This window comes from Ostrea edulis, chromosome 1 (genome assembly GCF_947568905.1).
Source record: "Ostrea edulis chromosome 1, xbOstEdul1.1, whole genome shotgun sequence".
NCBI classification, from domain to species: Eukaryota; Metazoa; Mollusca; class Bivalvia; order Ostreida; family Ostreidae; genus Ostrea; species Ostrea edulis.
Genome location: NC_079164.1, coordinates 27,438,036 through 27,464,863, shown reverse-complemented (window position 1 = coordinate 27,464,863; position 26,828 = coordinate 27,438,036). Strand labels below are relative to the sequence as shown.

Sequence of the window (26,828 nt, the reverse complement as noted above, 5' to 3'; positions counted from 1 at the left end):
GCTTGTATTACAGTACTGAAGTTGTACACTATTAGTTGACGCTTGTATTACAGTACTGAAGTTGTACACTATTAGTTGACGCTTGTATTACAGTACTGAAGTTGTACACTATTAGTTGGTGTTTGTATTACAGTACTGAAGTTGTACATTGTTAGTTGACGCTTGTATTACAGTACTGAAGTTGTACACTATTAGTTGACGCTTGTATTACAGTACTGAAGTTGTACATTGTTAGTTGGTGTTTGTATTACAGTACTGAAGTTGTACACTATTAGTTGACGCTTGTATTACAGTACTGAAGTTGTACACTATTAGTTGGTGTTTGTATTACAGTACTGAAGTTGTACACTATTAGTTGGTGTTTGTATTACAGTACTGAAGTTGTACACTATTAGTTGGTGTTTGTATTACAGTACTGAAGTTGTACACTATTAGTTGACGCTTGTATTACAGTACTGAAGTTGTACACTATTAGTTGACGCTTGTATTACAGTACTGAAGTTGTACACTATTAGTTGATGCTTGTATTACAGTACTGAAGTTGTACACTATTAGTTGGTGCTTGTATTACAGTACTGAAGTTGTACACTATTAGTTGGCGCTTGTATTACAGTACTGAAGTTGTACACTATTAGTTGACGCTTGTATTACAGTACTGAAGTTGTACACTATTAGTTGACGCTTGTATTACAGTACTGAAGTTGTACATTGTTAGTTGGTGCTTGTATTACAGTACTGAAGTTGTACATTGTTAGTTGACGCTTGTTTTACAGTACTGAAGTTGTACACTATTAGTTGACGCTTGTATTACAGTACTGAAGTTGTACATTGTTAGTTGGTGCTTGTATTACAGTACTGAAGTTGTACACTATTAGTTGACGCTTGTATTACAGTACTGAAGTTGTACATTGTTAGTTGGTGCTTGTATTACAGTACTGAAGTTGTACACTATTAGTTGACGCTTGTATTACAGTACTGAAGTTGTACACTATTAGTTGACGCTTGTATTACAGTACTGAAGTTGTACACTATTAGTTGACGCTTGTATTACAGTACTGAAGTTGTACACTATTAGTTGGTGCTTGCATTACAGTACTGAAGTTGGCCCTATTCTTACTGTGTCGCCGGATAAAGACTCCAACAGTACAAGCTTTGGCTCAGGACCACAGGAACGACGTTCTCTCCAATACACTGGCCATCGTATGTGGATACATAGGTAAATTAAACATGTTTTGGAACATTCTGTAATGAATACATATGTACATGTAAGAAGAGTTTGTGATAAAAATGTCCTGCATGAAAATTGGTATACAAAATCTTGTGATTTATTGGTATAATTTGTGAAAAGTTGTAATTTGTAGATAAACTATATTCAGACTTCTTATTCTCATTTTATGCTATTTTTGTTTTGCTCTTCATATTCTAAATCCTTATGCTATTCCACTTGAAAATTCCATGATGTCGCATCACAGGGCGAACCTTTGAATAACAGAATTTCAAATTACAACATAAATAAACGCTTTTCTAACAAAGAACTACGCACGCTAACTATGGATTCCCGCCTACATTTGCAACTTGTATATTCTAAATAGCTTTGCAAATTTGCTAATGATATTTTTCTAAATGCAAAATAGAATCCATCAGTAATCGATTATTAACTTTAATACCAGTGTTAATTAATTAGAAGCTCTTAATTTCAACTCCTTTTGATTAGGGGGTAGAAAAATATGTTCCTTGAAACCGATCTTTAAAACATCATATATTTTAAAATGTTTATTGATATCAATAATTGACCATTTGATTTGTCAAATTGCTTTATATCATTGGGTAAAAACTGGTTAATTTTCATTTCTCACACGTTAAACTTATTTGCAATTGATCACACACAAGTGAACATTTTCACTGTGTTTTGGTCTGTAAAGATATGCCCCCCCCCCCCCTCCCCCGTGAGACAACGAAAATTTTGGTATAAATTTGCTGAATGACAATTTAAAATATCGGCAAACAGGAATTTGTGTTTCATGGGGGGTGGGGTGGAAACTATTTTCCCTTTCCCATTGATTCCTACAGTGAAATATGTGATTTTAACCCAAATTATAGAGTTATCTCTCTTTGTTTTTTAAATCAGCTTTTTATGAAAATGCATATAAATATCTATATTGACATAAACAAAAATCATCCAAAAATGATAATTTTTCAAAATTGACCAGAAAGTAGGCGGCGAAAGTTCTTTCCACATCCAAATCATGAGTTTTGGATAAGAAATTCCTGTAGTTGTTTCTAAATCAAATCCACATAAGACTGTAAAATACATACAGTTATCTCAATTTTTAGAAGTCATGTATCGGAAAATTAATCTTTGACAAACTATATAAGGCTTACAATTGACTAGATATTTGACGTAACATCCTGGTTTTCATTTCAGGATCGAGAGAAATCCAGGATGAACTTGGAGAGGGTTGTCTTATATACGTGGATCCAATAGGAGCCATCACAATATCGTTATATATTGCAGTCACATGGTACATAACTGGAAGAGGTAAGGTCAAACTGGGAATTTGTGTATTGCACGGTGTTCAGTGGATGCAGCCTACTTTACTCATAACAAGAGGCCCATGGGCCTATAATCGCTCTTCTGATACATTGTAGAACAGGCAAAAATTCTCACTAACCAAGATTCATCAATTAACAAAGTTTGATGATGTTAAGTCAAATAGTACCTGGAAATTTAAATGTAACTGTCCAAAAGTAGGTCACGGTGACCTACTTTTGGTCGACACACTGAAGACTCAAGATGCATCAACTGACAAGTCAAATAGTATTCAAATATAGCCGTCAAATTCCAAAAGAAGGCCACAGTGACCTACGTTTTAGTCGACACACTCCAAAGACTCAAGAAGCATCAACTGACAAAGTTTGATAATTGAAGTCAAATAGTATCTGAAATATTCAGATATAAACGTCAAATTCTAAAAGTAAGTCACAGTGACCTACTTTTTGGTCCACACACTCTGAAGACTCAAGACCCATCAACTGACAAAGTTTGATGATTGTAAGTCAAATAGTATCTGAAATATTCAAATATAGCCGTCAAAATCCAAAAATAGGTCACAGTGACCTACTTTTTAGTCAACACACTCTGAAGACTCAACATGCATCAACTGACAAAGTTTGATAATTGTAAGTCAAATAGTATCTGAAATATTAAAATATAGCCGTCAAATTCTAAAAGTTGGTCACAGTGACCTACTTTTTGGTCAGCAAACTATGAAGACTCAAGATGCATCAACTGACAACGTTTGATGATCCTAGCTTTCATAGTGTCCAAAATATGCATCTAAAATTGAAAATGTGAAATTTGAATGTCTGTAAAATTCAAAAAGTAGGTCACTGTGACCTACTTTTTTTTTATGAATATGTTTCAAAGCCCCTAGATGCATCAACTTACAAGGTTTGATGATTCTAAACCTCTCGGTATCTGAAATAACAACCTAAAATGTATTCATAAATGATTAGCCATAAAATTCAGAAAGTAGGTCATAGTGTCATACTTTTCACATGACGCACTTCAAGGTCCCATGATCCATCAACTGACAACTTTTGATGATCATAGGCTCAAAAGTGTTCAAGATATGCATCAAAATCCATTTAATAATGATTACCTGCGAAATTCAAAAAGTAGGTCAACATGACCTAGTTTTGAGACAACATGATATTAGGTCATAAGATGCATGGTGATAATTTGCCCAGTGGTTCTTGAGGAGAAGATTTTTTAGCAACCACTACTTTTGTTTGCATTTTCCTAATTATCTCCCCTTGTTAAAGGGTCACAACCCTAGTTTTAGTACAAATGAAAGCCCTTGGGCCAAGGATACCCTGTGACGAATTTGACAAAAATTGGCCAAGGGGTTCTTGAGATATAGCCCTTTTCCCAAAAAGTTGACGCACACCGCACGTCAGACATATGGCCATATGATTAGCTCAGAAGAGCTAAAAACGGGTATTATGTCAACTTTGCAGAAAATTGAAACTCAATCTAGCATTGCTGAGTCTGTCGTCATTTACCAGACCATTTCAGGTTTAGTTTGATTTTCTAACTTGGGTGCGTCTCATTTTTTCAGATCAAACAAAGCTCCTGACAGGATTTAGGGCAGATCCTGTTATCATCAGTAAATTAATCTGGACCTGTATGAACCATCACAGATTTATAGAATCTGTTAACCACGTGAGTGCTTATCACGTGGGGTATGACATCACAGTTGAAATGGCCATTTGTGTATCAGCAGAGCTGCCAAACTACAAAGCACAGGAAGTGAAGGATTCTTTAAAATCGAAGCTGGAAAAGATAGATAAAATTAGTAAAGTTTACATCAACATGGTATCATACTGTGACAAGCAATGCAGTAGACTGTAATTTGTTCTTATACCAGTATTGATTTAACATGTGTCTCAACATAGTACAATGTATGTCTCGCACCATTCCATGGGGGATTCGCCGGCATGTCTCCAGCAGTAGCCTCTTATAGGGCAAAATGTCTAAAAGATGTAAAAATGAACAAACATGTTAGTTGCTAAAATGAATATAATGTTTATCTAGATTAATACACTGAATGCAGACTTATTTTAGTGAGATTTATATTTCAGAGCAATTGACAGGAAAGTTAATTCATGCATGTTTGCGTTAAAATCTGAAAATACTTTATCTATGAAAGGAGCTCTATATCCTGATGACGCCAAATATTGAATCAACTCCAAAAGCGCCAAATTTTAAGTACGCTAAAATGATTGCACATACAGTACATTCAGAGAATGAAATCGCCAGTAATCTCCATCCATTAACAACAAAATGTTTTCCCGAGTTCTACTAAAGCGTAATCACGTGGGATATAGTGTTTTGTTCAAATCAATAACTTTTAAAAAAAAATTCTATTACAGTAAAACACGCTTATGGCGAAGTGCTGGGGACGAACAATTCTGATTCGTTTTAAACATAATTTCTTACTATATCCAACGAGTAATTCATAAAAATCACTTCACTGTAAGCGTTTATTCATTATAAACATGCTCGTTGTAACCGTGCTTTACTACATTTGTAAATTGACAATCATTATGGTTGAAATGTGTTGTACACTGTCATTGAACTATTCTGGTAGGAAAGTAACATGTACTAATTGTATTATCGAACGTAAGCGAATAAAAATGTATCACTGTGTATGCAATGATCAAACACGCTTAATGAATTACACAAATATTTAAGTTTTCAGACAGGGATCTGGCTTTCTATACACATGTATAATGAAAGAGAAATAGCAGAATAGTAAATACAATAGTGCTTTTAAGTTTGTTTGTTTCTTTCGTAAACATCCCTTAGAGAACTTTTAAGTCGTATTGAGACGTCACAAGCTGTAGGTGAAGCACAAAAATCAGACATATACGCTTAGCGCCCTGGACTGGGTTGCTCAAAACCTTGGTTAAGCTTAACCAGTGGTTACATTTAACCAAGGTTTTGAGCAACCCAGTCCTGGGGCTTAAGCATTGAGGACTCTTTAATGTGCTAACTCCTAGTGCGATGCATGTACTTGACCTCCATTTTTAAGATCATATCCGAAAGACCTGTGATTCTCGCTCCTTATTTACGTCTTAGGTCAGTCGGAACATCACTCGGTCTATTCCGGAGAATAAACGTTTATTCTCCGGAATAGGTCGAGTGATGTTCCGATTGCGTCTAAGGTTTGACACTGCCATGCCATTAGCGCGACTCGAACTCGCGACCTCTGGGTTACGAAACGAACGCTCTCCCTCTGAACTACTTCGACCTCGGTAGCGTCGTAAATGTCAACTAGCTATCAAATTCTGAAGTTAATGACAGAATAATCATCTATATTAGGGTGCATTAACTGCAGAATATTTAGCTATCTAAGAAACCAATATAAAAAAAAATCTGCATTTCATATTTGGTGAAGCCATGCAGATGCACGGAGAAACAGCTGCAATAATGTTAGCCCTCTCCGATTTGTTTTTTTTTGGGGGGGGGGGGGGGGGGCTATCCTAAAAACGTCAGAATAAAAAAAAATCGGATAGGGCTACATTAATGCAGCACGGAGAAACAGGATTTATAAGCAGTTGCATCAAATCCAGTCTGGTATAAAAATGTAGATATTACCTGTATTTTCCGAGATCGTTAAATTCTTCTACTTTCAAATATAGTCCAGCTGGACATGTTATTACTGGTGACGTCGATATACTTATTTCAAAAGGTCCAAACTTCAGAGAGCCCCGATTGTTCTATTATGAAAGCTGTCGAAGATTATTCCCGACAATGGACTGAATATGACAAAGAACTCGACACCTTGTCAGAATGGATAAAAAGTGTAAGAGGAATATCAAAATTTCGTATTAGACACATTAAAACAAACGTCATACCATCTATCCTTTTGTTTTCAGTAAATCAGAAGGGAGAATAGATATTGCATAAGGAATATGTATTTGTTGACAAATCATGTAACAAAATTGGTTTTGTTTGTAAGGCTTATCATTACAACTGTATTTTATTAGATTGATTAAATATATTGTTTAACGCCCCTCTCGAGAATTTTCCCCTTATATGGAGACGTCACCATTGCTGGTGAAAGGCTGTGAAATTTAGGCTTATGCTCGGCATTAACGGCCTTTTAGCAGGGAGGAATCTTTATCGTGCCACACCTGTTGTGACACGAGGCCTCGGTTTTTTGCTGTCTCATCCGAAGTACCGCCCTATTTAGTCGCCTCTTACAACAAGCAAGGGATACCGAGGACCTCTTCTAACCCTGATCCTCACGGGGATATTTTAGTTGAACTCGGCTTCAATTCCACATTTGGCAATTTAACTTACATGTATATTCAAGGTTCCCTTTTAAGAAACGAAATTCTTCAAAATCACGCTTCAGTTTTTAACACAATTAGCATCCCAGTCAATGGGTCGAATGGATACGAGTTACAGTACCTACATGTATACTGGATTCCTAAACTACATAAAAACCCTTACAGAGATACATTGCTGGATCCATTAAATGTTCTACCAATCCCCTATATCTTTGCTCCTCACGAAAATATTAACGTCTTGTGCCACAACATATGGAGAAGTAATGTAAATAAAGTGGGGGTATGTTTAGCAAATTTGAAATCACAAACTTTTCCCAAATTTAACAGCATCAAAACGCACGACGTTTCAGCACTTTACATGGCCATTCCTCACGATAAATTAAAGACTAGGCTTTTGACATCATATACAGCTACTTCTTCAATAGAAATGGAACATGGACAATTTCTTGATCATATCGTGTGATCAGTCATCTAAAATTACTTTGTTAAAACGCTACTCTGATTTTACGCACAAATACTCTTAAAGTTGATATTCGTTCGAGTTCCTCACTGACAATGGACACGTAGTCTTTGGTCATCAGGTACTTCTGCAGTCTTTTGAAATTCCCATGGGCACGAACTATGTTCCTTTATTACCTTACCTTTTTATATTCTTATAAGGCACAATTCATTCAACAGTTTCTACACGAGAAGAAAAAAAATCTCGAGATGTGTCCTCCAAGTTGACAATTACATATATCGACGATGTTTAATCGATTAAAAATACTCAAGTTTCATTCAGATGTCGATTCAATACATCCCAGTGAGCTCGAAATAAAAGACACCAGTCTTCCATATCTGCTTCATATTTCTATATTTTGTTGGAACACAGATGATAACAGCAAATTAACAAACTCAACTTTATGACACATAGGATGACTTAAAACAGCCCATGATTATGTAGCAACGTTTCATTATCATCTGACAATTATGGTGTTTTAAGTTTCTTATTCGATACACGACATAATGTTCCGTGTATGGCCATAGGCATAGGCACCTGGGTCTAGGATATTGCACTGTAACCTATATGTAAACAATGGAGGAAATTAGAACCATGAATAAATATTTCTCTTCAATCTATGGTGTCTCTTTTAACATTTTTTGTTTTTGTTTCAGGAAGCTTAACTACATGTATCATTACCACAGAACACCAATTTATCCGTTTTAAAAAATGTCATAGCCCATCCATTCATAATATTTAAAGTTAACCACCACGTGACCATCGTCCCACATATCCTTAATCAAACCACAGGGGCTTCTTATCCATTATGTTTTGCATACGATTAACTTTATAAATCAAGGCAAGCTACTGACAAATAATTTGATTTTACAGGGGTTTTAACACTTTCTTTCGAAGTCGGCATTTTGCATATATATTCTACAGTCGTTATAACGATCTTTAACTTATTTGCAAATACAACCTGTCATTAGGCCAAAACTGTTAGCCGTGCCAGCTGGACCTCGGGTACCAATATCAAATCTACGGATTGCAAAGGGTGCTGACGTGCATGGCTATGAAGGACATACATCGTTACATTATTTATTTCAAAACGAAGTGTAATTTTGGCAGTGACAAAAACAACTGTCTCCTAACGAAAGCAATATTGTTATGAACGGGAAAGCACAGGCGTGTAATGGTAGACATACGGATAGCAAGGAGAATTCAGGAATTCGTAACGAAGACATTCTGACCTATATGTAATTTTACTTTCACAAATACGAGAATATTTTAAGCACAGACCTACATGTACATATATGCAGCATATTTCATTGTACAATATGAAGAGCAAGTTTTATTGACACAGAATTTCTCTGAATGTGTCAATAAATCTCCCATCATCTTGTCCCCCGAATGGTCAATAAACTGTTAACCCTCTGTCTCTGCAGTGGTCAATACAACTCCAATCCCCACAGTGTTCAATACATCTCCAATCCCCACAGTGGTCAATACAACTCCAATCCCCATGTCCCCAGAGTGGTCAATATATTTCCTATCTCAGTGTCCCCACAGTGGTCCCTCTTTCTCTGCAGTGGTCAACTCCTCTCCCTCCCATTAACAAAACTCAACCATACCCTTAAATATGTATACATTTGTAACATTTAAAAAATTACCATGACCCATTGTAGAAATTGTGGAAAACATGCAAAACTGAAGGAACAAAGCCCTTCTAGAAGTTTGACAAACACATGCAATCCTTAAAACACCCCCACCCTACAGGAAATCAGGTGTTCACTGCCAACAACTGCTCAAATGAACTCCAAATCAGTCAACTTGAATTTGATTAAATGATAATACATGTATATGCTTATACGAAAAAACATCAGCGTGATACATGTATTATCAAAATGTGGAAAACTTTAGAAAAACACATCTTGCCATTTTACACTGGATGCCATCATCAATCATAATTATATCAAGCATTCCAGATCCAAGAAACTTGCCGTTATCTAGTATGGCAACATGATGACCAGTGACCCCGAGTCCTCTATCATCTAGAACTGACCTAACGACAGTGGTGGTGGAAAATAGTAAATCCGTGCTCACTGAAGAATGGTTTTTAAGATGTACTCTTGGCAATGACAACAAAACACTTACCCCTCTCAACATGGAAAAAAATATTCATAACTTCCTTAAATCTTAATCGAAGTATAGGTTCACAACAATATAAGATATACATATATGTATACCAAGTTTGAATCAAATCTGTTCATTAGTGTTAAAAATATCCTGTGGACAAATTATGTCTACAGATGAGCGGACGGATAGGGTGATTCCATTATACATGTAACATCCCCCCCCCCCTAAACTTCATTTACAGGGAGGGGCGGGGTGTAAAAAAGCAATGTAAAGTATAAGAAATGTAAAGATGTAAAGGTGTCTTCCGACTCATTGATGGTTTTGGTAAATCGATACAAATACATTCAACAAAGCAGTCACCGTAACTTACACATTTAATATTTCTGAAATTCTTTAAATATAAGTTACATTGTGTTGATGTTATTCTAAAGGAAGTTGACAAAAATAAACAATAACAAAAACATTTTCCCTAAAATATAACAAATCTAAAACTTGAGTCTACTTCAGATGTAATTAATATTAAAACAAATGTACATTTTCACCAATTTTCCTGGAAATCTTGCCATATATACATCATAACTCCAAGATAAATACTTAATTACAGAGTACTTTATAAATTCATCTTGGATACAACATAAAAGAGAGAAGTTCAAGCATTTAAAAATACAATATTACATAAAATAACAGCAGTGCACGTGACCCAGGTCCATTAATTTGATTCACATATGTACATGATGTAATTCTACATAACATTGACACTGCTTTTTGAATGTGTGAAAACTGACCTAAAATCTATAGGGTAATTTGCAAAAAAAATATTTTAGCAAGATAGACCTATAAAGGAATGTTGTATGAAAACTCAGAATAAAAAAAACCCCTAAAATTTCACAGCTATGACATGTCAGAATTTCTAAATGTAATGCTGTTTATAAAACATTTATACATGTATCATTATATATTTTACCATATTTAACAGAAATACCTTTTTTAACAGACTGGACACACTTAAATACAGAGATTCGTCCTTTTTATTGAAGTTCATGCTACACTAACAACCTTCCAGGAAAAATCTCCATGTGCATATTTAATAATTGCATTCAAAGAAGCATTGTCAGGTTTCTAGGGAAACGAACTGAAGTGTATAAATGAAGTCCAGTCATATTCTATATCTGTACACAGTTTAAGAAGACATTGTGAAAGACATACCAGCACAACCCTTAACGGTCACTCTTTAGGTCAATCTACTTTGACTATGCTCATTCCACTATACTTTTAAGCACGTATTTCACCGTGTATGCAAATGCTGCAAGTCCTACAATGACAAAGATATTGGCCAGTGCACTTCCAAACACCCCCTGGTTGTCATTGTCTGCAGGGTTCTGGCCGCCATTTAAATGTGATCTCTGACCTATTGCTCCATGGTTTGTTGACTGCCGTAGTTCTTCAGCGCGTCTATGCTGCTCCTCTTTAATTTCCTGACAAAATGCAAGTATTTTTCCTTCCTTTAAACATCTCAACAGAACAGCAGCCATAGCTAAGACTCAGGGGTGTCATGATATGCTTTATCTTTATACTTGGTGTAATTTAATGAAAAGATGATCATTAAAACACCAACTGAAAAAAAAATCCTGCCATACAGTAAGTACTCTAAAACACAGGCAATTGTATCGCTTGTGTTCGAATTTACTATTAAAGAAAACTCTTTAATAGTAAATTCGAACCCAACGATATAATTGCCTGTGGTCAAAAAGGGGCAATGACGGTAAGTGTTATGATTGGACTTAACTACATATCTACTGTAATCTTTTAACAAATCACTATCAAAACATTGTCAAGGACAGTTTGAGCAAAAATATTACAATTTTGAAATTATGTCTTAAAAAAAACCCCTGTAATTTACTATTCTGATTAAGTCTTTTTAATTAATATACATATAAAATCATTAACTGTGGCTTTTATCATCACTGGGATTTAAAACATACAATTAAAAGAACGCACACAAATCCTATTATGGTAATGACGAAAGGCAATGACAAATGTTTTAAAAACAGTGTACCTCAGCCACATCAGGAAAGAGATCACAGAAGACCTTGTCTGACAGGTTAAAAGTTCCACTCTGGGCAGCCAGCTGTCTCTTCTGTAAAACATCAATTGTTTCATCTCTAACATCATTACACTGAAAACTGCATCCTGTATACAGCACAAACAGAGCATCCGACTCATCTAAACACCTGTTTATTACAGACTGTGGATTACAAATTACCGATATACGTACACAGAGGTTTTTTTTTATTATCTATATATTATATAAATATTGCATGTAGTTGAGGGTAACATTGAAAATTTTCACCCAGAGAAAACCATTGTCAAGCAAGGCATAGTTGGGTTGACACTGGTTTCTTGAGGGGTGAAAATTTTCAATGTTACCCTACATGCAATATTTGTATTATTATACTGAAAGTTATATAAATAACAGATGTCAAAGCAGAAAAAAGTCTGTTGATCAATCACTATCATGTGATGTTTTGTACATATCGATGCGGATATTCGTGTTTATTACAAACGCTCACACAACGTCGTCTAACAATCTACTGTGAACTGTACACGCATAAATTTGATGCATGTGATGATTTTATAATATCCCCCATTGTCAAGTAATGTTACCCGTTAATTTCTTAAAAACAGACACACAGCGACATACACGATTTTGTTTGTGACACAATCAATATTTTCCACAAAAAAATGTTATGTTGATGCATTGTGACATCATCCATTTCAAAGAATACTGATACAGAATCAGAAACCCACAGTGTGGTGATCCGGAAAATCGGATCATCCTCTTTGAAATCAACAGTGTCAAAAAATGAAAAACTGATTGGCATATAATAAAACTCAAAATTGGATAATTGCATAAATTACAGATTTGGGATTACATACCAGACTTTTACTAATATAATCATAGATTAAGGATTAAATACCAAACTATCACTAATATAATTAAAGATTAAGGATTAAAAGATACACAAGTTATAGTTGTCTTTAAATAGGAATGTATTAATATCTGACCGTGTAGTCTGAAGTCTCTATACTGCCCAGTGTGGGGTCCTTCTCCAACTGTAAAAAAAGAAATCCAAGTGACAAGCTAGTCATCAATCCCCCACCCCCCACTGTCTTTCAATAATGAAATAAAAAGTGTTTCTAAATTGTTGCAAAACTCCTCCAGATGGACATGATGGAGGAAACATATACAAACACAGTTAAACTTCAGTATCTCGAAAACCAAAACCTCGAATACACCAAATATTTCAAAGTATAACCCCATGATTTAAAATTACTTGCGTTTCCTCAAATTTAGGGTAATTTGCCACTCTAATGAGCAGGACAATTAGTTAAGAGTTGGTGTATGGTTTCAATTGGTGACGAATTGCTCTGTCTTGTAGCTAAGGTACATTTAAGTGGGTGACTACCCAGCAATGTGATGATAAATAACTCAGCTTGTGCAGCTTATGGATATCAAAGCGAATACCAAAAATATCAAAGTGAGGCATAAATCTATAATTTATAGCAAATAGAAAAATATTTTTCCTAAAAGACTGACGTGAAGATTTTTCAATCAAGTAATCAAATAAAAGACCTAATAGTCAATCCAGTAAGAAGTTATTTGCTGTTGGCGTAAAAAGAAAACCTCTACCAGGTTTGCAATAAAAGACATACAGTGCTCCCTCAATATACATGCATTGCCAACTTTTGTTCAAAACTTGGGCAATAAAGTGGGGGTGGAAATATAACAAATTCACCATTACTGACAATTCACTGAGCAGTCAAAAAAGAAATTCAGTTATGTAATTTATTTGGGCTACATTCTGTATAAACATTTTATGGATAATCTTGAGGATTATTCATTATTAACCTGACCACCAGATGGCCCTGTCCAGCACATCACACTTCACCACCCTCTAAGAACAGGTGTGATTACTGATGGATGTTAGGTAATTGGCATTATTATCAAGGGTAAACCCATAAAATTTAACCATTTGTTTGTGAAAATCAATGGCATAAGGCATTATGCAGGGTTGGCAATATAGTGGGGGTGGTCACACAGGAAGAAATCTGTTCTTTAGGATTTTCAGGCAATAAGTGGGGATGACATTATGATGGGGCAATATATCGAGGAGTCACTGAAGTGAACATGCATTCTAGTGAAAAAATAATATGTTATAGTGCCCCCTAGTGATCTCCTGTGTTTCTATTGTGATATAAATAATATATTATAATGCCCCATAGTGATCTCCTTCTACTGTGAGATAAATCAGTGCTGGATTCTATAGTGACTTATATCAGTGCTTTACTGACAGTGCATGCAGCTTCTTTTGTGTTCATTCATAAAGACTTTACCTCGTATATACTGCTTATTAAACATGTGCCAAGCGAATGTATTTGTTTACATCATTCTTACAGAGATGAGTCTTGCATTTAAAATCCAAGTAATATTTCTGTTTATGTTGAAATGGCTGACAATGACATGAGTCATGCAGTGTGAGAAATGAATAAAGCTCAGCTGTGAGTGGAATATACATATACTGTATACAAGGAATTGTATTATCGGACAAAAATCTTCATGAATACAATACAACTTTAATTTAACAGAACATGATGTCGCATCACAAACAGAAACATTCAAAATGTGTTGAGCTACAGTGTACATGTATATTACAAAGTAAAACCAACACATCATGATAAAATTTACTACATTCCAAGTCTGACCTCGTTATGTTGAATCTTGTTATGTTGAACCCCTGAATATCTCAAAGTTTAATTACGGTCCCCTCGACTTTGAGATACTGAAGTTTAACTGTATGTGAAAATGAAACATTCTCTCCATATTGATATATTATATTCAAGCTCTGCTGGACAATGTAATGCACTAACCATGAAACTGAGCAACCCAGTCAAGATAGTGGACACTGACCAAGCCGGGTTCCAGGTGTCAGGATGGAAATCACTGATAGAGAGACACAGTCTGAAAGAAATTATCAATGAGACAATGACTGTGATGAAAAAAAAAAAAGGATAGCCAAGTCAATTCACAGTATGATATTACAACAGAGTCCTTCAAGATGCAATAATGCATTGCTGTTTCATCCTTATTTCAAGCAGTAAGCTTCACAAATGTCTTCCACCGAAAACGATAATAAATATGCTGTATTGTATAATAATAATATTAATACAATAATAGCCTTTATTTATCCAGGATTACACAAATTAGCATATAGCTAGTTTCCATTGTGGTCCTGCATTAAAACATATACACAAACATAAAATTAGCATCTAAAATTAGTATCTAAACATGAATACGATATAAAAGGAAAAGGTGAAAAAATATAGCATAAGACACACCTAATTAGTGATAAATTATTACCTAAATATGAATACATGGCATAAAAGGAAAGAAGAAAAAATAGCATAAGACACACGCACACACAAATGGTTCAAAAACATGGACGATGAAAGGCTTACAGGGGTTTTGTTCATTGACTTGCGTAAGGCCTTTGATACAGTCAACCATGAAGTACTTTTGCATAAACTTATGTCTTTTGGAATTTGTCACAATACTTTTAAATGGTTTCAATCATATCTTACAAATCGTAAGCAATGTGTCAGTTGGAGAGGTGTGTTATCTGGAGAACAAAGTATATCCTTAGGAGTTCCTCAGGGGTCAATTTTAGGACCATTATTTTTTATTTTGTACATTAATGATTATCCAAAATGTCTGAAACACTCTTCAGTTACAATATATGCAGACGACACTTCACAGGATGTGAGTGATAAATCTGTTGATGTAATTGAATCAAATTTGCAAGAGGACCTTAAGTTGGGTGCAGAATGGATGCTTAAAAATAAACTCAGTATAAATCTTCAAAAAACACAATGTATGCTTATTGGCACTTCTCAAAAGTTACAGAAATGTTGAATGTTAAATATAGATTTTAATGGTGTACAAATTGAATTTGTGAAGCAGGCTAAACTATTAGGTGTTTATATAGAATATAATACTTTATCATGGGATGCACACGTGAGTTTATTTCAAAGAAAATTGTAAGAAAACTTGCTGTACTTAAGAGAGTGAGTTATTTTATGCCACCAAATGCACTTATCAAGGTTTTTAATAGTATCGTTTTTGTATCTATTGTATCTTAGGAAATGTTGAACTCAAACTCTCATGTTATTTTTGTGCAGATGCATTGAAAATCATCTCAGCCTTTTTTTGGAAAATCCACTCCAAACCATTTATTACTACTTTGTGGCAATGAATTTGCCCAGTTTTGAATTAGCCCCTTCTGCATGAAGACAAAATGGGCAAAAATAAATTAGGGATGTAAATTTACCACAGTATAGTAATTAAATAGTTTCTGCTAACATTACGAGTTACATATCTAGCTTGTATCAAGTGGAAAACACTGTACATTAGGTCATATCTTTTTAAAAATCAACAAAATGTATTGCTTCCAATACACGACCGTCTTCACAATCATCTAGATTCAAGTTGGTTGGTAATCAAATCAAACATGGGTGATATTTAAGAAATAAATTTCAGTTTTGCAAATACACGAGAGTATGAACTGTGATGCTTCACACCGACATTTCATGAAAAACATGCTGGCGTGAAGCGTTGCAGTTCATAACCTCATTTATTTTCAAAAATTGAAATTCATTTCTTATATTTACATTCTATCTTCATCTCTGTCAGAATTCCCAGTTATCAAAATAGATGTACTACATCTGTATTCATCACTGCAATATTTACAACAGCAATGCATTTATGATGAAACGGCTATCATGATTAAAATTTGTAAAGAGATATTAAAGGCAAAAACATTGGAAATATAAAAGGATTAATCCTCCCAATTCTCTGATCCTATGTGTAAATGACACTGTTCCTTTTAATAACCCATTACATTTAAAGCCAGTCTGAATTCCTACCTTGTGTTGCATTTAAACCTTCCATTTGGGGTGATCATGTATATACTTGGTGGCTTGAATGGAAATTCTCGTGGGAATACGAGCTTTCCGTGGTAAATTCCACCTGTAAAATGTGGCAGTTACATCAATAGAATTGCAATTTGTAATTAAAATATCTTCTATTGAGATTGTCTACAATCATAGGCAAAGCAATTGCTACAGTGATCCCCCCGTTATAACGCCAACATTTGTACCTCGGCAATTTTGGCATTATAACAGCGGTGGCATTATATCGGGGGAGGGTGTGTCTGTGTACAGCTGTCATAAGAAATCAAAAAATTTTTATCTTCTACATCAATGTGCTATTAAATTTCGGTGTGTCCGCCATACTTAGATTTCAAAAACAACACTGCATATTTGAACTCAGATGCATATGATCATCGTTTATGTAACTTATTATCTGCTCCAAACTTTGATACCTGGAGGACTAACGGCGGATAATTGGTTAAGCCTGCTCACTGAAATTGTTCTGCCGTTGATTGGCGATAATTAGCGGGGATGATTATAACGGTAATTGACCAAATTGTACCGGTAAATAGGTTGTCGGATGGCAGTATGCGGGGGATGGCATTATAATGGGGTTTTACATAGCAAGAAAAACGGGACTTTGAACTTTTTTGGCGATATGCGGGGGTGGCATTATAACGGGGGGCAATATAGCGGGAGATCACTGTATTTCTGAAAGAAGGCAAACTTAATGCCAAAAATTTAAAAAAAAACTATCTGACATTAACATTTCTAATCTCATCAAAATAAATTGCTTAACAATTGGTCATTTCGAAAATGATTAGGATGTAAACCATATATGTACAGTTCAAAGAACTTTAAAACTTAGTATAAGTTAGAGTATATTAAGTGAAATCTTAATGGATAAGAAGGGGCGGAGCGAACGTTAGTGAGCGAGCCCCTTCTTATCCAATAAGATTTCACTTAATATACTCTAACTGGCTTAGAATGTAACCTAGTTTTTCATTGGCTGGGAACATTTACAATGTCATAAAATTTATTTTCAAATAGCCAATCACAGTCAGTCACGTGATATCTCTCTGTTGGGAATTCTTAATGAATAAGTGAGCCACTTAATGAACAACTTCTTGAAATCTGATTGGTCGACAAACTAGGTTATATTCTAAATATGGTTTTATGAACAAAGTGATTGCATTTTTGCTTGGTCTGCCTCTCTGTTTTCATGATTTTGTTCAATGAAGTTGTCAAACAATTTGTGGATTATATGTCTTGTATGATTACATAAAATATTTCAAATTATGTGAGAATTTTGTTGTTTTGTTTCAAAGTATTGCTTTCTTTGGTAAATATCATAAAAAATAAAGCTATAATAATAGTAAACGAAGAAGTCTTAATTGCCTTTGGCAATGTCAATATGGATCCAAACAAAGATGGATAATATTTTGCACGTTGTACATGATATTTAATGAAAAACACCTTTAAATTATTAGACATGTCCAAGTGCAAAGCTGATACTCTTTTTAGTGTAAACAACATTGGAGACAAATACATGGAGATTATTCCAGGATATTCATAAAAATATTTTGCATCATTACGAAGATCCATGGACTTGTAGCTCTCTCCCAAAAATGTCAGAATTAAAACAAGAATCGGAGAGGGCTACATTATTGCAGATATTTAAAACCATATGAAATTTATTTCTTTACGTTTTACATTTCGTCATTTTTTGTTAATTTCCGTAAATACATTTTGCAGGCTTTTGAGCTCATGCACGAGCGTTTTTGCGCTTAGTATATAGACTACTACTGGTCAGTTTTTGGGCAGTGCGAAGTTCGTTACAAGCAACAAAGATCGCTTTTGTATTTCTGTGCCTTAGCCTTCCCTCCCACCCAGCCCATTTTCAGTTTTGAATTCATATGCTTTCATTAGTAATTCTTCAGCTTTGTTGATTTGATGCTTGCTTATTAAAAGTGATCTTGTAACGAACGCAACCAACCTATTCACTTTTTCTGTTTTGTTTTATTATCAAATAGTCAAGCAAATATTTATTTTCGGACGAAGGCACTGAGGGAGAAAATAAGGAGTCCTAACCAAAAGAAGATTTTGAAAAAGGTCAACATGTCACTGTGTGTGAGTGATTGTGTGTGTTTAGTATACCCCATAAAATATTGATTTTTCAATAGGATTTATCACCTTGTTATATCTACAATAAAAAAATACGGAAGACTTTTTAACACCATGCTGTACCTAAGTCTCTATGGCTGAGGAAGAGTCTTGTCTTGAACGCATTGCAGCAATATTGAAAATATTTGGAGTAAAATAAAGACAAATTAATACTTCGTCAAATTTGTTCACAAAAACATGTATGTTAAAAAGTTCACTGGGCTGTATATTCCTGTGCACAACTGGAGTTAATCCCATGTATTACCTACCTTCATAAGGAGATTTAGCAGGCCCTGTTACAATGTAATGCCTGTCAAATAAATAAAACATAAACTTCAATATACAAATGTACAGTATGATGTATACAGTTTTGCACACGAATCTTTTTATTCACATATTTGACAATTTGCCCTCAGGCTTATCCATTTACAACACGATTAATTGCTATCATATAAACTGATGACAATTTGCAGAAATGCAGCAGCTATGTTTTATTCTTGCATGAAGATAACCAAAACTATATCAATGGAGATCTTGCTCAGAGTAGTCTAAAGACTTTTACCCCTTCTATGCTTTAAACTGACACATGATGACTGGGATTTTTAACATTTGTTTCTTGTTTCTTTCATGAAATGAAACCAATACATCTGTATCTCCACGACGAAAGTTCCTCAACACATATGTTTATACATACTGAGTTTTATATTCATTTATATGGATTAATCAGAAGCATATTCCACTTACATGTAACTTTATATATTGTAGTATATGCAAGATACAAACTATTCCAGTACAAGTGTACGTCAGAAAGGTGGGGGAACCTACCATTCCAGTATATTAGATGGGGGGGGGGGGGGGGGGGGGGGTTGGTGTTACATACATGTACTACTCTAGTATATTTGAAAGGGGGTGGGTACATACTACTCTAGTATATTGGAAGGAAGGGGGGGGGGGGGGGTGGTGGTTACATACTAGTATATCAGAAGGAAGGGGGGGGGGGGGGCTTACATACTAGTATATTGGAAGGAAGGGGGGGGGGGTACATACTAGTATATTAGAAGGAAGGAAAGGGGGAATTACATATTACTCTAATATAATATAGAAAAGAGGAGGTGTACACCACTAGAGAATAAATACCATACTGGAAGTAGGTGGTAAATACTACTTATTGAAAGGGAGAAGGTACACACCTTTTTACTAGTGCACTGAAAGGGAGGGGTACATATCACTCCAATACATGGTATATTGAAAGAGAGGGGATACATGTCACTCCAATATATTGGATTGAAGGGGGTACACACCATTCTAGTCCACTGTACATCAGAGGGGAGGGGTACATAATCACTCTAGTGTATTCAAAGGGAGGGCTACATACCACTCCAGTATATTAGAGGGAAGGGGGTACATACCACTCCAGTATATTAGAAGGGAGAGGGAGGGCTCTGACGTAGGGAACAGGATCCTTCATTATCCTCATATAGTCCTGCTTTAAGCGAGCAGTCGCTGTGGTGTTGACACGCTTCGTGCTCATTGTGATTCTGTAAATAAAATGTTCACCAATTCTAAAACTGTGACAGTTAGGTGTAGTAAACTTAACTATAGTCTGATTGATCCCTACCACACTCTTTTGCCCACAACTTGTCTAATCTCGCAAGAAGTCTTTTTTAAAACAAAAAAAAAGATGATTGGCTGTCTGGACTTGAGTTAAATATTCTCACTCTTTGTGGCACTATGTTAGACTAGATATAAATGTTCTGACTGATGCATTACCGTAACATTGTAAGATGTGCTGATTGTTTGCATTTATTTCCCATGTTACAAGCTGTGGTGTAAAATGTGCAGTGTTAATAATGCTTGCTGTAAAGCAGATGTGATGAAGAGAAGAAGTATTAATTATAAAATCAGTGTAGAAAACAAATACAATGCATTAATGGACCACCTTTATGAATATATTTCCTAGTCATTTCCTGATTCTACAGTGTATCTAAAATTTGGGTATGTGGGAAAAATCTTTTTCCAAGAAGTTCTATGGTTACACAAAATATAGGCTGTAATTAGCTAAATATAGACTGTAATTAGCAAAATATAGGCTGTAATTAGCTAATATAGACTGTAATTAGCAAAATATAGGCTGTAATTAGCAAAGCCAATTTGTTTAATGAGAAAACTATATGACATGAATGCCTACAAAATTCTTGGTAAATTCCGTACAAATACATTGTAATGAAAAAAGGCATGACAATCTCCTAAGATGGAGTTTATCTCTGTAAGTCAGGCAAGTAAAAATCTATCTACTAAACTACATCTTAGACAAAGGAAGTAGATGTCAGGAACAATCTTGAGCTTAGCTTTGTAGCTTAAGCTACTATAGTTTTACATTGTATAACAATATCTAATATAATATCATATACCTTGATACAGGGTGTAACTTCAGCTACTATAGTCTTACATTGTATAACAATATCTAATATAATATTAAATATCTTGATACAGGGTGTAGCTTACTTCCATTGTTTGCTATCTTTAGATGATAAAACATTTCAAGCTTTGAGCCTTTCATTCATTTAATATTGTTAATAATTTCTAGTTACAAAGATGTGATATTTCTTTTACTCCATGGTGTACAATAGTGTTGAAAACAAGGCATTTTCAACCAAATATTATACAAGTCAACAATACTGGTTAATAAACAAATTAGATGTTCATGATCTAAACCTTAAACAATAGGTCTATTTTTACAATGAAAAATGCATGATCACTGCAAAATCCAATGAAATATTGTACTATTCATACAAACTTGATCAAATAAAACAGATTACCAACACATCATGAGAATGCAGTGTGAATTTTATTTGGTTGACCGGTTTTGACCTTGGGGCGTTCATAATCAGAACAATTATATATGAAATGGATTTACTGTAACACCTGACCGAGATTTAAAAAAACAAATACTGCTTCATTTACCAAAATAATTAAATATTAATAGATCTACATAAAATTTTGTTACAGGAGTTGTTACATGTTAAATCATACTTGTAGTGTACGCTATCTAGACTACTCAGACATGTATGAATCAATAATAATGTGTTTATTCAAATACTAAAAGTTTATATGGGACTTTCCCTGATACTACTTATAGACCATCATTACAATCTCAAAATGACAGGCAACTTTATATCAATCAAACTGTGTTTGGATCAGTTTATCAACTGCATGATGAAACCATGATGATGAATGTATAAAACAACATCAAAGACTGCGAAATATCATCAGTTCCTGGGCCTGACACCAGTACACTGATGATTAACAAGACATAAAATTTGTGTGCTGAGTGTTGGCAGGGAAGCATTTATACTCTGAAATTTGATTACTCATCAAACAAAAAAGAAAATTACAGTAGAAATTTATAATTCACATGAATTATCCCTGTATCTCCTAGGGCTGCCACAATACACTGACCTCGCAATATGATACATTTTATGATACAGTATTCAGTTTACAATCCCAGGCATATCACGGCACATAATTAATATCAATATAATAGAAAATACCATAAATAAGATAAAAAAACAAATTGATTATTTTTGTTATCATTCATTCCTTTAAACATTACATAAATATGTTTACATAAAATGTGCACATTTTCCTTTAAAATATGAATTTTCCCACTTGGTCTGGATTAAAGGCAGACCTTTGAGCCCCGACAACATTCCCTGCACTATAAAAGACATGCTCACTAGGAGCAGAAGTGGCCTGGATACAAAGCATCTATCTCGCTAATTTAGGTTCTACAACAGATACTATTCGCTTGAATCCAGATATTTTCCACAATGGAAGAAGTTCTCATTGGCAATACATTTTTCCAATAGCTTGTTTGTTGCTAACACTCTGAAGTATATACTCAATGGCAGCTAAATTATAATAGAATCTTTCAAGCACATCGGGAAGTGGTGCAGCGGCTTATTTCCAGTCACAGAAATCTCTACATTTGTATGGTGCCACTTCATCAGCATCACTGTTTTGTACAAAACATCAGTATCACAATGTCATTTTGTTGTGACATTTCAATTACCATCCTTTTCGATATTCAAGAACCCAAAATGATCCCAAAACTAAACTTTGTGGGAAAAAGGAGACTAGTTTACTGTGTTGCAATACTCCTCTTTCGAAGCCATTTTGAAATTATAAATCGAGAACTAAAACGGACAATACAGGACTTTCGAGATACCGATCCAACTTTTATCGCGCATCATGAATGTAATTGTAGAGCACGAGTGACTACTCCCATGTTACAGTAACAACTAACTGAACAAGCATAGAACTAGAAAACTTCAACTGCAGTCAAGTTCCTGCATTAAAATGCTTTCTTTCCAAGAAAGGAATTACAACAACCATTTATAGGATAATACATTTGATTTGAGTTGGCGAGGAAAATAAGACTGGGGTACATTGACAAGAAATGAAATATACAACATTCATATCTTGCATAAATATTTTGCGCCTGAAGTGGAAGCTAAATGTTGATTGAAATCAAGAACTGCAGTTTTTGCGGGACTATTACTCGTTCACTGTTTTATGATCATCTAGTTGAATTATCAAAATTGAACTAATAAATACGCTACCCTTGGTAATCTCTTCTAGACCTCTATTTTTGTTTCGAATACGTTTTACCAAATGTTTAACATTATAATTCATTAATACAATAAGAATAAAACTAAGCGGATTGACAATCAATTTAAAAATTGGAATTTCAATCCAATGTTTTCAAGGGAGTCCGTGATAAAAAAAATGTTCCCACCCGTGCAAGGCGATAAGCTTTGATCTTTTCAATCCGCGTTGAGTTAGCATCCACCCATTGCACTGTGACGTCAAATGTTTTAACATCACAAATGCTGTATATATATTTCATTTCTTGCCACTTAATATTCTCCGGTCTTAAATCTTGAGGACGTAGAAATGAAAGACGATTATGCCGACATAGAAAAGAATGGGAGAATTTCCATCTGCTTTACAGCCAGGTACTGAACACCAATACTAGTGACTTGGATCTTCCTCTTTTTAGGACTGTGCTTAGCTTTTTAAGGACCGTCTGCTAGCAAATCGATGTCAACTTTGCCCTACAATTGTTTACTATCGCGTGAATGCAGTGTATAAATGTCAAAATAGCATTGATGTACCACCAGTATCATAGTGCACTGTATATGTCATAATCTTGTAGTTTATGGAACAATTTCTTACTTTGACTGTATGTTAAACAGTTAAAGCATACATAAGTATAATGAAAGCTTATGGTAAGAGTTGATAGTAACCAAATTATCTTGTGGTGTATTACGTGGCCTTCATTGTCAATTATTAAAGAAGAAATTGTTGACAGCCTAGAAATATCAAAACTTTTAACAGTGACAACTCTGTAAATTTTAATATAAGATGATAAGATGTCACATGCTTTATTAAGTTTGTTGTATTTTGGGAGGTTTATTATAGCAATGCACTAGTGTTGACTATCAGTGTGCAATTTGGTACTAATCCAGCTAAGCACCTTCATTCCTATGGTACATATCATGCATTTGTTTGGTATGAATAAAATATCAAAATAGCATCATTAAGCTACTGGAAATAGCATTATCAAGCTATTTAGCGTTTTAACGCTATATCAAAGGAGTGTGCAGGACTTCAAAATCTAACTGTCCTCAGATGGCCTACATCAGTACATCCAAAAAAAATTTAAAACTTTTGTGAAATCACTTTCATTCTTTTAAATCCGTAAACGCCTAACGGTTTGCATGAAACATACTTAAATAAAGCATACTCATTAAATCATACTTACGACAATCAAATGTTTCGGTTTGAAAGACTAAAATAACAATATGCACAATTTTATATTGCCCCTAATACATCTAATTTGTAATCGTCGTCCATGTCAACACGGATGACGATATACGTTAAACATCTATAATAATGATTAAAATACCTTAAATTGGATCAATATATTGAAAAATTAACAAAATCCATAATTTACCAGAAGGATCCTCCCATACGACAAGGACAGAATGCCAAAATATTTGGCAAAAACTGTTGGCTAATGATCAATGTTGGAAGTTGTGACTACTCGTTTCCGTCTAAGCGTCTCTCCGACACTGATGTTTCGGAGCATTGTTGATTCGTCCCTAAACATTTCTGAACCTGAAGATAAACCCAATCCATTAATCCTCTTCGTGTTTACTATATCAAATACACACCCTGTATTAACATCAAATCATTTATTTAAAGAATCTATCACTCAGATTTCTAAACTTAAAGTCATGTCATTAATATTGTGTGACATTTTAAATTGACCTTGTATCCAAAACATTTATTGCAGGCCCTTATCATAGTGAAATTGCACGTATGGCGGCTGGGTGAGATTTAATGAGAAGAGCTCTGCTAGTTGTCTGCTGCCCAGTCCTATATTGTAATGTGCTTAGATTTAAGGGTATAATCATGTTATTCGCTCCGCAGAGCGAATTTGTTTGACATGTTTGGTTATACGTGTTAACAATTTACTTTTTTATAATCATGCTATTTATTCCGTTTATAAAAGCAAAACTCATTCATTCACATTTACGGAATAAATGCTATATTTAAGTACGTAAAATACATGCTAATTCGCTATACGGAGCGAATAACATGATGATGCCGATTTAAGAAGTATTGGGTCATAAGTCCAGAGTTAATATTTAGTACCATGGGTGCTCAATAATAGATCCCCCCCTCCCTCCTTCGGTGCACACATCTCTCCCTCGTAACTCGGCTTCTTCGTTTTTCCTTTCTTTTTCCGTAAAAGTCAAACAAACAACCCCTTCTGGGCGTTAAAGGAATAGACATGTATGGATGGTTGGGTGTCCAGTTTTCAAGCGCTTACATATCGCTGAGCTGTGTCATATGGAATACCAAATTAACATATGAACTCCAATAATTGATACATGTATACATATCTTTAATTATTTGAAGATGAAATGTGAAGATAACGAACAGTGATCAATCTCATAACTCCTATAAGCAATACAAAATAGCTAGTTGGGCAAACAAGGACCCCTGGACACACCAGAGGTGGGATCAGGTGCTTAAGAGGAGTAAGCATCCCCTGTCGACCGGTCACACCTGCCTCGAGCCCTATATCCTGGTCAGGTAAACGGAGTTATCCGTAGTCAAATTCAGATATCATTGCACGCAACAATTTCAATTAAAGATCTTATCAAATAAATTGATGATACCTTCAATTATGAATTAATGCGCGCATTAATTGACATTGCATGATAGCATTAAGGATGTATCATCAATTTTATTGATGCGCGCAAAAATATTTTTAGTGAAAGCATATAGATCTATTTAATTAGCAAAAATTTCAACAACGGGAAGCAATCAACTATGTGGTAAATCGTATTCAACATTTCCACAGTTTAATGAATGATCTCTTTCATTGAATTGCATCTTCACAAGTCAAGGGTTATTGATTCAATAACCCTTGACTCGTGAAGATGATTGAATTGTTGTTCTCTATGAATTCCCTATACAATATCACTGTACATGTATCGTCAATTGAATATTAAAGAAATCATCATATTACTTATACCGAGCTACAAATTAAATTTTGCGATCAACAATCAATAGTGTAGTGTGCAATAATTGAATTGATGATATCCTCATCCGACAGGGGATGCTTACTCCTCCTAGGCACCTGATCCCACCTCTGGTGTGTCCAGGGGTCTGTGTTTGCCTAACAATCTATTTGGTATTGCTTAATTAGGAGTTATGGTATTGATCACTGTTCGTTATCTTCACCTTTCATGATTAAAGATATCTTCAATTATTTGAGTTTATGTTAATTTGGCGCTCCATAATGTCCAGATTGGTTGGTTGAATATTGTGTAACGTCCCACTCGAGACCATTGCCGGTGAAGGGCTGCAAAAGTTGGGCCTCTCTATGCTCGACGTTTACGGCCTTTGACCAGGGAGGGGTCTCAAGTTTATCGTGCAACATAGGTCTGCTGTACAATTTCATTTACAGAGACAAATGTCTGTGGTACTGGTATGTATTACCGCATATTTAATCAATTGATTAATCTTATTATTTTCATCATTATTATTATTGCTCTGCACCTACAGTACTAACTCCTTACAACAAAATACTAGTTAATTCGTTAGATCTATATTACGAGAT

General features: G+C 34.8%; 2 protein-coding genes across 4 annotated transcripts in view; one reads left to right on the top strand and one right to left on the bottom strand.

The window, feature by feature from the left end:
* Window positions 1-4,598, top strand: part of LOC125664063 (uncharacterized) — a 13,936-nt gene extending 9,338 nt beyond the window's left edge. The window contains exons 9-11 of the mRNA XM_056142760.1: window positions 1,094-1,216; window positions 2,426-2,539; window positions 4,122-4,598. Of these exons, the coding sequence (XP_055998735.1) occupies window positions 1,094-1,216; window positions 2,426-2,539; window positions 4,122-4,414 (530 nt within the window). The 3' untranslated portion in view covers window positions 4,415-4,598. The remainder of the gene's footprint in view (window positions 1-1,093; window positions 1,217-2,425; window positions 2,540-4,121) is intronic.
* Window positions 4,599-9,839: 5,241 nt separating this feature from the next.
* Window positions 9,840-24,783, bottom strand: LOC125663862 (ubiquitin-conjugating enzyme E2 J2-like). Of its 3 annotated transcripts, XM_048896278.2 has the most exons (9): window positions 24,648-24,761; window positions 24,456-24,482; window positions 20,038-20,166; window positions 18,898-18,938; window positions 16,460-16,562; window positions 14,408-14,498; window positions 12,545-12,592; window positions 11,535-11,615; window positions 9,840-10,953 (listed from the first exon to the last, which is right to left on the bottom strand). In XM_048896278.2, the coding sequence occupies exons 3-9, from the start codon at window positions 20,157-20,159 to the stop codon at window positions 10,735-10,737; spliced, it is 705 nt and encodes a 234-aa protein (XP_048752235.1). In that variant the 5' UTR covers window positions 20,160-20,166; window positions 24,456-24,482; window positions 24,648-24,761; the 3' UTR covers window positions 9,840-10,734. The 3 variants fall into 3 exon arrangements, with proteins under 3 accessions (XP_048752235.1, XP_048752236.1, XP_048752234.2); XM_048896279.2 differs by lacking the exon at window positions 24,456-24,482 and having other exon boundaries at window positions 24,648-24,783; XM_048896277.2 differs by lacking the exon at window positions 24,456-24,482 and having other exon boundaries at window positions 20,004-20,166.
* Between the last annotated feature and the right edge of the window lie 2,045 nt (window positions 24,784-26,828).